General features: G+C 52.7%; 4 protein-coding genes across 4 annotated transcripts; 2 read left to right on the forward strand and 2 right to left on the reverse strand.

Moving 5' to 3' along the window:
* Positions 1 to 1,144: 1,144 nt before the first annotated feature.
* On the reverse strand, positions 1,145 to 2,146 carry BBK36DRAFT_1110803 (ankyrin; the record flags this gene model as incomplete). Its single annotated transcript, XM_024889630.1, has 2 exons — positions 1,145 to 1,422; positions 1,738 to 2,146. Coding segments are annotated over 2 exons (687 nt in total), but the record flags the coding sequence as incomplete, so codon positions are not given.
* A 1,966-nt stretch (positions 2,147 to 4,112) lies between these two features.
* BBK36DRAFT_1110320 (hypothetical protein) lies at positions 4,113 to 5,505 on the reverse strand (the record flags this gene model as incomplete). Its single annotated transcript, XM_024889572.1, has 6 exons — positions 4,113 to 4,283; positions 4,345 to 4,587; positions 4,626 to 4,721; positions 4,785 to 4,838; positions 4,904 to 5,144; positions 5,213 to 5,505. The coding sequence occupies 6 exons, from the start codon at positions 5,503 to 5,505 to the stop codon at positions 4,113 to 4,115; spliced, it is 1,098 nt and encodes a 365-aa protein (XP_024753037.1).
* Positions 5,506 to 6,813: 1,308 nt separating this feature from the next.
* On the forward strand, positions 6,814 to 7,743 carry BBK36DRAFT_1111428 (hypothetical protein; the record flags this gene model as incomplete). The annotated part of the gene is made up of 1 exon (XM_024889704.1): positions 6,814 to 7,743. One exon carries the CDS (start codon positions 6,814 to 6,816, stop codon positions 7,741 to 7,743), a length of 930 nt encoding a protein of 309 aa, XP_024753038.1.
* Positions 7,744 to 9,941: 2,198 nt separating this feature from the next.
* Positions 9,942 to 11,991, forward strand: BBK36DRAFT_1110156 (subtilisin-like protein; the record flags this gene model as incomplete). Its single annotated transcript, XM_024889549.1, has 4 exons — positions 9,942 to 10,059; positions 10,147 to 10,664; positions 10,923 to 11,264; positions 11,332 to 11,991. Coding segments are annotated over 4 exons (1,638 nt in total), but the record flags the coding sequence as incomplete, so codon positions are not given.
* Positions 11,992 to 12,763: the final 772 nt, after the last annotated feature.

Below are 12,763 nucleotides of genomic sequence, written 5' to 3' on the forward strand. Positions count from 1 at the left end.
CGGTTGCATGGTGGAATCGGGCAATCTTCAAAGGCGTCCACTTTTCTCTCCCAACAGACACTCGCACAAAGCGATTGGCTCCGTTCTCAAGCAAGAGTTTCATCACCTTCAATTGCTCCTCCGGCTCACCAGCGAGGCTCTGATTCAGCCAAGTGCCCACACCGCGAGACGCCCAGCATAGCGGCGTCCAGCCGTCGATATCTGGCTCGTCAACGGCCTTCTTATCTGTCAGAAGCGTCATGATCCTCTCGACGACCTGCAGCCTTCCCGCCTGCGCTGCCCAATGCAGCGCCGTTCTTCCAGTGTAGTCCTTTGCTTGGATGTCGCCCCCGGCGTCGAGAATTGCCCCAAAGTTGTCGATGCCGTGGAGGGCAGCGCTATGGATCGGCATGCGGCCAAACGGATCTCTGGCATCCACAAGTGCTCCCTTGTCGAGGAATGTCTTGATGATCGCCGGTGTTGCCGCGCAAGCCGCAGCATTGAGGGCATTGCCATTGTGGCCGCCTTCTACCGTCACGTCTGCCCCATTAGCAAGCAGAAACTCAACCATCTCGTCGACGAGGCGGTCGCCGCCGATGTCGTATGCGAGACATGCCGCCTGAAGGGGAGTTCCGGCGATTCCATAGGTGACGACTTGATTCACATTGGCCCCCCCCTTTTCGACGAGATACTTGAGAACCTCAAGCTTCGAATATCGGCAGGCTTGATGAATAGCAGCGCCATCACACCGAGAGCCAAGGTGAATGTCTGCTCCGCGCTTCAACAAGTACTTGACACGCTCTAGCATGCCGTTGTAGGCGGCTATCGTGAGAGGAGTATCACCCCTTTTCGTGTCCTGGAGATTGATGTCTGCTCCGGCATTGACCAAGAGCCTGACGGTGTTTTCTGATATGTCATATTTGTGGAGAGGCGCATATCCGTCGGCGTCACGTTGGTTCAAGTCAATCATCAATGGATACTCCAGAAGAACGGGAAGCGAACCTATCAAAGCAGCGTGGTGTATAACGGGCAGACCGTCGGTCGAAACGTGCTTGAGGTTGGCTCCGTGCTCTGCCAATACTCGAGCCGTCTCTGTGGCGGATTCCGATATGGCAAAGTATAGCGATGTCCGCCCTTGGTTGGAGTCCTCTTCTTCGTATGTCTCTTCTATGTCGGCGCCATGCTCCAGGAGCAGCTCTGCAGTTTCGCTGTGGTTGAACCAAGCAGCATACATGAGGCAGGTGAAGCCTCCTTTCTTGCTCCTGTTTGGGTCGGCCCCCTTTTCGACCAGTATCTTGACGATGTCGGAATTTGGGACTGCATAATACAAAGGAGTCAAGTTGTCCGTGGTCACCTCGTTGACGTTGGCGCCCTTTTCTACTAGCAGCTCGGCCAGGTCTGATTCGCCGTCGCGTGTTGCCATGTACAAGGCTGACTGGTTCTCTGAATCCAGAAGATTGACGTCTGCTCCGTGGTCGAGAAGCCGCTGAGTAAACTCCATTTTCTGGGTGCTTGTGCTAGCGAAGATTATCACAGGCGTTCCAGAGGCGTCTTTTGCGTTCACATTGGCATTATTTGAAAGCAGGAAGTCGAATATCTCCAACTGCCTCTCGCTCGCCTCGTAGTCCGTAATGATCTGAATGAGGATCGGAGGCTCGATCAAGGGACTGTTGGGATCTGCACCGAAGTCAATGAGCATCTTGCAAATGTTAAGATGGCCTTTCACCGCGGCATATCGTAAAGCAGTGCCCAAATTACTGGGACCTGGAAGATTGGGGTTGGCTCCTTTTTCAAGAAGAAGCATGACACATTTCTCGTAGCCGTCGTCAATGGCCGCGACGAGAGGCGACCACTTCTCTGGCGGATCATCCATCTTGATGCCCATGTGAGGATCTGCCCCCAAATCCAGCATGAGCTTGACGACGTCGTGATGTCCCCATATGCATCCAAAGTAAAGCGTCGTAAAGCCGTCCTCGTCTTTGGCCTCTATGTCGACGTTGCCCTCTTCAACTAGGATCCTGGCCATTTCCGCATGGCCTTGCCCGGCCACATGATGGATCACGGTTCTGTCCCAACGGTGGCGGGTTTCCACGCTCGCATTGTGCCTGAGGAGAGTACGAACTACCCCAGCATGGTTGTTCCTAGCTGCCTGTGAGAGCGGCGTCATCTTGGTAATGGCTGTCCATGAGGTATCAATCTCGGTGGGAAACCCCAAATCCAGAATGCGCTCCGCGAAGCGCTCTAGTCCTAGCCAAGCTGCTCTGTGAATCAGCATGGGAGGCCAAGTAGAAGTATCAGGGTGAGGGTTCAACGCCACGATGCGATCAAGCATTTCCAGCATCGTGTTCTCATCTCCGTAGGCTGCAGCGGCTTTGATGACATCCATGAGGGCTGATTCATCCATGTCAAGCCCCTTGACGAGTGCAAGGACGACCTCAGATTGACCCTTTGAGGCGGCCTCAAGCAGGCCGCGGCGTGTATCAGCCTCATCTCGCGCTTCAACAACATCAACCAAGCCAAGTCCGGCGAAGATGGGAAACAGAGTATCCAGACAGACAGGATTCCTCGTGATCTGGTTGGAGAGCGCCCAATAGCCCCTTGCCCAGCTGCTCGCTACATCGGCAGACGCGGACTGGGAGAGGATCTTTGACAGCTCCGGCTTGGGGGAGCTGGCAACGAAGTGATGTGTCCAAGCCTGGAGAGCGTAGGAACACAAGTTGCTCCGATCTGCAAACGTGGGCGTCTCAAAGGTCTCCGAATCTGAGCCCGTGACATGGAAAGTCTCGCTGATGTACTTTTGCACGTCTGGTTGAGAAAGGTATCGAAGGCAGAAATTAGCAATGTCGAAGTGAGCCGTCTTCTTAATGTCACCCCAGATGAACTGAGTCTCGGCAAGTTTCTCGCCATTGAGGGCCATGAGAATGTTTCTGAGCCGTGGGTGCCAGATCTTGACCTCGTTATGCTGCACAACGACGATGCCGGCAAGCCATTGTTTGATCTTGGAGAAGAGACTGTCTATTGCTTCTGCATCAGGAGCGACATGGCCCTTGCCATCAGAGCCCAGATACAGGACAGTTGCGAGCTCCCAGACAGTGAGTGGCCGTACAGAGTAGAGAATCCACGAGAGTAGCTGTCGCAGGGTATCAGGCTCAGAGGCATTCTTGAGGACCCAAGCCAACAGCTGTTCCAGATTCCGGTCGTCATCAACCGCCGCCTCGGCATCGAGCGCCAAGGACTCCAGCATGGTTTCGACGGAGACTTCACTAGGCCAACCTGGCCGCGCCGCTGCTTGCTCCCTGATAACATGCTTGACGAGCGGATCGTATTGCTCAATGTAGTACAGTTCCTCCTCAATGAAACTGGGCTCATAGAGAAGGTCAGGTCGTGCTCTGAGCAATCGTGCCACGTCGTCCTTGGGACCATTACCGACAACGTCGGCCAAGCTCTCCTCGCCTGCTTCAACGTCAAGGTTGACATTCACACACCAAGGGCCGTAGAGCTCCCCTGAAAGGGCGTCAGGCTTATGGCTTGTGACGACAACTTTCCAAGTGTTCTCACTCGCTTCTGCAAGATAGGCAAAGTTTTCGATGAACTGCTTCCGAGAACCCTTGGTACATTCGTCGAAATGGTTGATGACGAACATGACATGTTCTACTTTCTCGGTGAACCTGAAGCGTTCAAACCAGTAGATGAGATCGTCTTCTGTCCATCCACGCTCTTCATGGAATCTGAGAAAGGTCGTTTTGATACGGTCGTCCACAGAGGGATAAAAGCACAAGATTTGTGCTAGAAACGTGGCAAGCATGTCTCTGACAGAGTCACACCTCACATCGTATCTGTCGAAGGAGAAGTAGAGCACTACACAGTTTTTAATCTTCAGAGCTTGCTCTTCCAGAGTATAAAAGAGCTGCTCAGCCGTCTCACGGACGTGTTTCGTGCCATGCAGGTAGAGCATCTGCGGTCCACGGTGCTGAAGCCAGTTCTCGATAGGCTGGGGGTATTTGAACGTTTCATCGTCACTCTGTCCAGTCTGTAGCGGGAAGACGGGCGAAGCGAGAGCCAAAATCTCTCTCTCGTATCGCAGCTGTTCTGCGCTTACCGGAGCACCAACAGCTGTGAGAGTCGCACGTTAGCTATGTGACCATCCAAAAGGTTTCGAGGGATGTAGTTCGATTAATCTCACCTTCCAAAAGGTCGTTGAGGCAATCAGTGATGGTGGACTCATCGCTACTCTCTGGTATTCGCTTCTCCATGGGTATCCCGATTGTTGCACTGTAAAAGTCGAATGCCTTTGAAGCAATCAGCTTGAATATTTGTGCTCATGCATAGCTTGTCTCTCATTTTTCCGCTTGGGTCATGCTTTACCTTATTTATGTGTGAGAGTCCACTTTCCGTGTGGTGAACGCTCACTGCGCGGGTGCGAAGAAGAATCTTGGATTCGGCAAACAGGCCGTTAATCTCCATCGCAGCAGCTGCAAATCCGGAAACGGCCGATGCTGAAGGTCGAACAATTGCTATTCTTGGGTCATAGTCGGCAAAAAGGAAGCGGGATAGTCTGTCTTCCATGTCGAAGTGGTCCACGCTTCGATGAGGACAGCCATGAAATACCTGCAAGTATCCGTATTAGAACGACAGTACTTCTCAACTACGGCAGATGCAGTACATCTTACCATGATACGGCTCATTTCTGCAATGTCTCGCCAAGAGGTAATGTCCATATGAAGGTTTGCAGCAATCAGAGCCTGGGTAAGTTGTCACATTGTTATTTCTTCCGATACATACCGAAGCAAACAGATCAAACTCACATCTTTGACTACTAGCCCTCCGATATCATGAGCAACAAAGATGATAAGCCGTTTCTAGAAGCATAGTTAGCAAGATCAACGACGGGGACTTATACGAGGCTTCTAAAGAGTAAACAAACTGCATCTTCGTGCCGTCTCCGAGCAGCCAGCGCTCGCAGCAACTTGATGGCACTGTTCCGAATAGCCTGACGGCTCCGTTGACCACAAAAGAGCTGTAGCGGCTCGTACTCAAATCGGAGGATCCTCGATGGATCACGGGTTTGCGCGTAGGTATAGACCCATTCACTGCTGCCGGAACCAAGCCCGCCCCGCGTTCCTCCCTCTTCCCAAGTTCCATAAATGCCATGGACTACCACAAAGCTGAGAGAAGAGTTAACGCTTGAGGACTGAAGTCGCTCATTCAGGAGCCATGATATAGAGACACTTACTCTGCAGCCATGGACTCTGGGTTATTCGTGGCAGAGCTTTTCCACGAGACATGAAGGGGCTCAGCAACTGGATCTATTTCCTCCTCAGGAGGGCTCGTCTCAGTCTCATTTTCATTGGCCTCTGTCTTCGAGGACGGACTCTCTTCCGTCGATGACTTTTCCTGGCCCTCATCGGTGGTGGTAGGTTCTGTAGTTGGCTCTTTCTCAACTTCTGGCACAGTTCCTGGCTCGGGCGATGCCGCCCTTGACGAGTCGGATCCGCTAGAGGACGACGAAGACTCAGAGTCCGACATCCTGAGGAACTGGAGAAGTACGCAGGCGACCTATCCGATAGGAGCAGCTCGAGCTATATCGTGCATGTATATGCAATTCAGGAAATCATCAGCTTCAACGACGGCTGGATCAACATGAAAAGAGACGAAGCCGAATATCCCCTCTCAAAATTGCGCGAGCGACTAAGTGAACCAGCGCTCTAACCCGCATCCACCACGAGGCAGAACAGCGAAGATGACAGCGTTGATAGCAAATAGCAAAGAGTACGAAGGAAGATGAGGCCAAAAGAATTCTGATTCTGCTAGACACACACACACAACAACAGGCAGGAGAGCCGCACCACAAACTTCCCACGACGACGACGACAAACCCCTCCAGAAACTAACCCACACTCGCTTGGTGAAACCCAGGCAGGGCTGAAGGCCAATGCAGGCACTCGAGCTGGGGGCCTTACAAGTACCTCAGAAGTAGCCCACGAAGATCTGACATGCATACCTCCTACTACTACGACTCCGTACAGGCGACATGTTGCAGCGTCGCTTGCGCATGCTGCAAAGGCTTCTGACGATCCATCAGCTGAGCCGATATGGCTCTGCTTTCCACAGAGGGGCTGTGCAAGTCTTCTGCAGAGCCTCACCGTTTCTGCACACTGTGCTTTTCTCCGGGCCGTTCCATGTGGAACGAAGGAAGAGGTGGGCGCTAAACAAGCAGGTTTAGAGACCCCTGATCCCTGTATGTCCGCAAACAGTTGCTCAAGGTTGAAGCCATATCCGCCAATAGAGCGAAACTGAGCAGTGACAACTGTTCGAGCAGTCGTACAACTACTATCTTGAGCCGCAACAGTATGAAAGTGAGTTGTTATAGCCGTCTTGGCGCTGAAGCTGAAAGCACCTAGGTGTCAGCGAATAGAGGTTCCTTTTTCAAGACAACGTAAGGCTGGCGGAGTTGATTTGTCCGAGTCATTTCCGCAATCCTAATGGAGAAGACAGCGAAGATGGTGGGATCATCTCTTGGCTAAGCAATCCAACCCGACGCTATTCGCGACACTACCATCTCACCCACAACCTCGTGATGCAACATGCATGTCCGTACGAAATAGTGACACGAATATGCCTTGTCAGCCCAACGGTAAGTGAGAGGATGGGATGGATTTTGGGTTGCGTTTCTTATGTACCTGCGTTCTTCACACGAGTGCCACACCTCGATCCTCCCCCTATCTTTACCTAGCAATCCCCTACAACACCACCAAGTAGACAGCGTTCTTCGTTTCGCCCAAGATCAACTCATTACCTACACAAGTAGCTGCAAAGCAATCAACTGAGTCAGCCATGGATCCCGAGATCAACAACGATCAAATCTCAGACGACGAAATAGACAATGAGGAGCTCGTCGACGCAGACTATGACTCGGACCTCGAGGACACATCTATAAGCATTGGACTGAACAAGACGGGCGAGCGTGGCAGCGGCTACCACACGCGCAACGACCCTACCAACAAATACCAGCGACAAACCGTGACGGAGCGCCGAGGCATCATAGAAGTCCGCTGCAAGTCTCGAGATGTCATCCACGGCATTCTTTCCGAAGAGACGGGGCAGAACGCAACGCTTCTTGTCTACGATTTCTACCTCGACACAACTCGGAAGTCTCGAAGGATCGTGTCCGCCTCGCTCGAGTTCGAGTTTGGAAGCTCCGTCCCCGGAGCCCCAGCGCCGCAAGTTCAAGCCATCGCGCCCGCGGGACGCATCACTCTACTGCAGTCGACCCAGGAGGAGTCTGTCAAGCGCGCTGTCGACGTGAACGCAGGCGTGAGCGAGTTTGGCGCAAACGCCGGCGGCACAGTCAGCTGGGAGAAGACGGTGAGCCGGACGACGAGCGACGACGCCCGCGTGACGGGCCACATCTTCAGCGACGACTACGGCAAAGGCGTCGGCGCGAGTTGGACCATCCACGAGAACTCCACGATCAAGTCTGGCACGCCGAGCTTCTTGCGGTGCGCAATCCTGCTCAATCGTGGGTTTGACGACAACCAGTTCCAGTGTAAGGTGAGGATCAGGGTCGAGGCGGACTGGAAGTCGGAAATGGGTCGGCTGTTTGGCTCGACGCCGCCGGATGATCCCGTCTTGTTTGATCCCGATATGCCTCCTACGAATAAGCTGCGAAAGTATGATACGGAGAACTTGGGGTCTATTGACTTGGACGAGTTTGTAGACATTGTCTTTGACAAGCAGTTGAAGAAGAAGAAGGAATCGTCATAATGCATTCATCAGCAACACCACGAGGCAATAGAACAGACAGCTAGATAATTCATACAGCTGGCATCTTGAGCTCAGGCCATTACGCACATCATGTTAATTAGTCCTCATATATACGGCCCAGTGAGCACAGATAGACAGTGAAGCTCAGGCCTTCCAAGCAACGAACCATCAACACCTCGAGTCTGTGTTGTAATGAAGCCTTGCAGCTATCACCTCTTCAACCTATCTCGGCAGGAATTTCCTACCTTGGAATCGTTGCCTTACACTCTGACGCGTTCGCTGCAGGGCGCAAATGCTAGCACGAAGACTCCTCCACGAGACGTCGTTTGTTGACCAATCACCCACATGCAAGAAACAAAGCCGGCGGAGCAACCAGGGGTGAGCTTTAGTTCATCCGGTCCGTGTAAATCCTCATCGGTTCCAACTGTACGGCAGAGTGGACTGAATATCCCCTGTTAACCGTTGTCTAGTCTGTGTTTCAATAGGTCGGGGCATGGCAACTCGAGGGAAACCACGCAGATAGGACTTTGTTTACGACTCCATTCGGGTGCCTGATTAGTTATTCATAGCGGACTTGCCTACTGTGTAGTACTATTTCCGTCTGGCAAACGCGCAAGCGCACCTATCTCCAGCTTTCGGAGTAATACTACTACTAATAGTGAGGCACAAACCGCGAGTACATCGACTCTACTTCCCAGCCCTGCCGGAGGACCGGGTGGAGCAACCACGGTGGTATCCCAAGGCTCGCCTAGGCAATGCTACCATACAAGATCCTAGTTGATGTGAGGCACGAGGAGGAGGGGCCGTGGTTGGGGGCGGAAGTTGGTAATCGCGGCTCAAAGTGCATTGCCGGGTCTTGACAGCGAACTTCCACCGTAAATGATAGTGTCTCTTGTTGCAAGTTCTTTGACTTGCCAATTCTCTAGTTTTTCTTTTTAAACGGCGTGCATATTGAGCTTTGAACTATGAGTCCCATGATTGACGATGAGGAGAGGGATCCTGAATCTCTGGCGGCTGAAGAAGAAGTTGAAAAGGCAGAGTCTAAAGCTGGCGACGACTCGAGCGATGAGGAGTCCGACAGCGACGAAGAAGAGGGAGAAGTGAGCAACCGAGGCGGAAAGTCAGTCAAAGAACTTCTCGACGAGGTCCTGAGGGGAATCCAAGATGGAACTAGAGACCTCACAAACGAGAGCCAGCTGAAGTCGTTCAAAGCCAGCGGCGGCGATGGCAACTACTTGGCTTCCAACACGACAGACGCTCGCCAGCCAACAGCCTTACACATCATGGCGGCCATGGATAAGAAAGAGTTGCCCAAGCTGGATAGCAAGATGGAGCCGCTCATCAAGTTTCTGGTGGAGCATGAGAACGATCTCCTCAGGATACAAGACCGATCCGGCCATACGCCACTGTTCCTGGCCATTGAAGCCAAGAAGGAGAAGATGGTGCAGTGGATGTGCGACTCCCACCCGAAGATCAGTGACATCCTGGACATCTCCAGCAACGACAAGGATAAGATGAACTGTCTTCACATTGGCATCGACAAACGAGTCAAGTTCCTGGACCTCCTCATCGAGAAAGCAGAGCCCGCGACGCTTGCGGCCAAAGACGGAGACGGAAACACGCCGCTTCATCTTGCCGTCGAGTACAAAAAGTGCAAAAAGGAGCAGCTGGACATTATCCAAAAGATCATTGCCAAGAGCGACGCCGCCGTGCAGCGTTCTCCCAACGGCGACTTCAATAACGACGGACTATCACCGTATCTCCATCACACAGTGAGCTGCCGGAAAGCCCAAGCCCGGGCGAAGGAAAAGGAGAGGAAAAGCGCCAAAGATGAGAAAGGACGTGAGAAGGGTGAGAAGGGTGCTCGCGTCCGTCCTGATGGCGGCGATGTCGATGCCTCGAGGCAGAGCAAAGAAACGGCCCCAAAGCCTCAAGGACCTGCTGGGCCTGCAGACCCTGGTGAGCAGGCTCCGGATCCAAGCAGCCGGCCTGACAAGAGACCCAACATCCAAATCGACTCGTCTCGCACAAAATACGGAGGAAAAGCACAGCCTATTGGCAATATCAACTCGCCGGCAGTGGCCACAGCACCTCAGCTTCTGAGCAAAGACGAGAAGACGCCGGCCTCGCGCCAAGCTGGCGCGCTCGCAGTGAAGCCAACCGCAGACACAAAATCAGTTACCGATAGCGGTCACAAGTCCAAGGTTGATGAAGCAACTCTCAGGGGCGTAGAGCGCCTTTTGAAGCTACACTACCTCCGTTCGCGCAGCTACAATGCCGCCATGGAGATTCTGTATGGACGTAATACTACTTCAGGTAAGGGAAAGAAATGCACTCGCAGGGGAACAACACTGCGTGACGGGAAGCCTTAAACATGAGCTAGACTGACATACTTTGCAAAAGACAACGAACTGTATTTCGATTTATCAGGACACGCAAACATCACTCAGACAGAGCTGGAGAACTTAGTGTCCAAGCTCAAGTTTGAAGAGATTCTCCAATACGTAGCCATACCGAGGCTCAACGTGCAGCTGAACATGAATATCGCGAATAGCAAGCGGTCTCGAGGGTCTGGCCGTTCCCAGAAGCAGGACGGCGACGGCCGACGAGACTTATGCTACATATTCGACCGCTTGAGGAAGAAGGGTGTCAAGACTATTCTAAAGGTCATCATTGACGACTCGATGACGCCGGCACACAGCGATGAAGCCATCGAAGACGCCCTCAAGTTCATGGACGTCGAGATTTGGGACTGGAAACGGACGGATCTGTGCTCTGAAGTCATCTGCAAAGTGGCAGCGAAAGCTCGGGAAGTCAACCTATACTGGAGCGGCAACAATGCAGTGCTTAGGGGGTGGAGCGAAGAAGGAGGCTTGAAGAAACTCGGAGATCTCAAGACGGTGTATCTTCATATACAGCAGGTATGATCGCACCTCTTTTCATCAAGTATTACAGAGCACTGGCCGAACTGACTAACGACTTTTCAGGGCCTCGAATCACACAGTCGCACAAAGCAAAACGTCGAGGATTTTTGCGACCGCATGAAGAAGCTCTGTCCCGAAGTCACTGTTCACAAGGAGTGGCCAATCGTCCAAAGGGAACTCATGGACGCCAACGCTCTCGCGGCTGGCGACCAATCCGAGCACTCAACCAAACACGAGTGGCTGCAGTGCATGAAGGAGTTCAAGAAGATGCTCTTTGACGCAGAGCGTAGCTACGCTGAACGTGAAGGCAAAAAAGTCGACGAGAGCATCGAAGAGCCTATCAAAGTCGCCCTCATTGACGACGGCGTGGACGTCAAGGATCTGGAGTTCAATTTCATCGGGGGCCGGACGTTTTGCACGCGAGACGAGGAGCATAACCTCAACGATCCTTACTATGTGTCCAGCACAGGACATGGAACCATCATGGCAAGGCAGATACAATCTTTGTGTCCTCGGGCGCAGTTTTACATCTTGAGATTGGAAGATCATGCTTCAGAGGAGGGCAGCAGGCAAATCACGGCCAAGAGTGCCGCTCTGGTATGTTTCCCTTTCACTTGAGGTGCCCCGGCCCTTGAATCTCTTACAAGTTCTAACCATCATCCAGGCTATCAGAGCAGCGGTGAGGAAAAAGGTGCACATTATTTCCATGTCCTGGACAATCGACCCTCCCGAGGACGAAGAGGAGAGGCGCTTCCTCGACGCGGCCATTGTCGAAGCCGCCAACGCCGACATCCTCATGTTCTGCTCCGCCAGCGACAAGGGCGCCAAGCAGAACCTCACGTATCCCTCCAAGGCAACGACCAAGATCTTCACTATTGGTGCGGCTACGGCTTCAGGCGCGGCAGACTCCTGGGTCGGCAGCCTGGCCAATGTCAACTTCATCTTCCCCGGCACAAAAGTCGAGATGGACGGGCCCCGATCGGGCGCCGACACATCGTCTCGAGAAGTCAGCGGCTCTTCGGTGGCGACAGCTCTCGCCGCGGGTCTTGCTGCCCTGGTGCTGTACTGCGTGCAGATACGGTGGTTCGTGGCCAAGGATCAGGAGAAGCAAAAGGCGAAGCGAGATTTCCAGTTGCTGAAGAAGCACGAGCACATGATGAAGGCGCTCAAGGACATTGGCACAACGGAGGAGAGCAACCACAAGTTCATCGAGGTGTGGGAGGTGTTTGGGAAGAAGGTGGAGGAGAAGGAGAGGTATGACCAGGATAGATGGCTTGACTTAATTGCGGAACTGGGCGCGACTTTGTGTAGGAAGATTGCTTAGGTAGAGCCATGTTGACTTATACACAAGTGTATTCGAAAAATCGGTAGATGAAGAAACCATACACGGCTCAAAACAGTGAGATGATTGGCTCAACTGGTCCATGTCTTCAGCGGAAGCTAGTCCATGCTAATTACAAGCATCGAAGTCATCTCGCCAATAAGACGGCCTTTGCATTCCCCCGTCTTACACGACAACCCATCCGTGCACCTACTCCCACAGAGCGCAGCCCTACGAGATACAGCATAGACCAGACGATCAAAACAAATGAACGCGAGGGTTGCCGAATTCGGAAGCCGTTCATCTCAGAGTGACTGTCATTCGCCCGACGATTTGCGCCGGTTCGTGCGCCAGGAACCCGCAAATTGAGCTTGATTGCTACTATTGTTAGAACGCCATGGGCACTGAGCTTGACTCGTTACGGATAGCTGAGGTTCATCGTGGCCTGAAGATCTACTCGATGGGAAATTAAGCATGTATGAAATCTAGTATTGTGGGATTCGTCGATGGAGATGCTTTTCAGCCGCAGACCGTCGTGGTCTCATTTGGAAGCTCAGTTCTGAAGACATTTCCGCTAGGAGAGGGATCAAGTCTTTGTCGGCAGCATCGTGATCAGGGTCTTACATGCCGGAAATAGAACTTTGAATGAACATCTCAGGACTCCTTTGCCTTCGCACAGCTTCCTCAATCCAGGCAACATATGAGTTGAGACGGAAAGCTCTTCAGCTGAAGGAAACGGTTATAAAAGACAGCTATACCCTTCTCTCGGCAGCAA

This window comes from Trichoderma citrinoviride, assembly GCF_003025115.1.
Source record: "Trichoderma citrinoviride strain TUCIM 6016 unplaced genomic scaffold BBK36scaffold_2, whole genome shotgun sequence".
In the NCBI taxonomy this organism is placed as follows: Eukaryota; Fungi; Ascomycota; class Sordariomycetes; order Hypocreales; family Hypocreaceae; genus Trichoderma; species Trichoderma citrinoviride.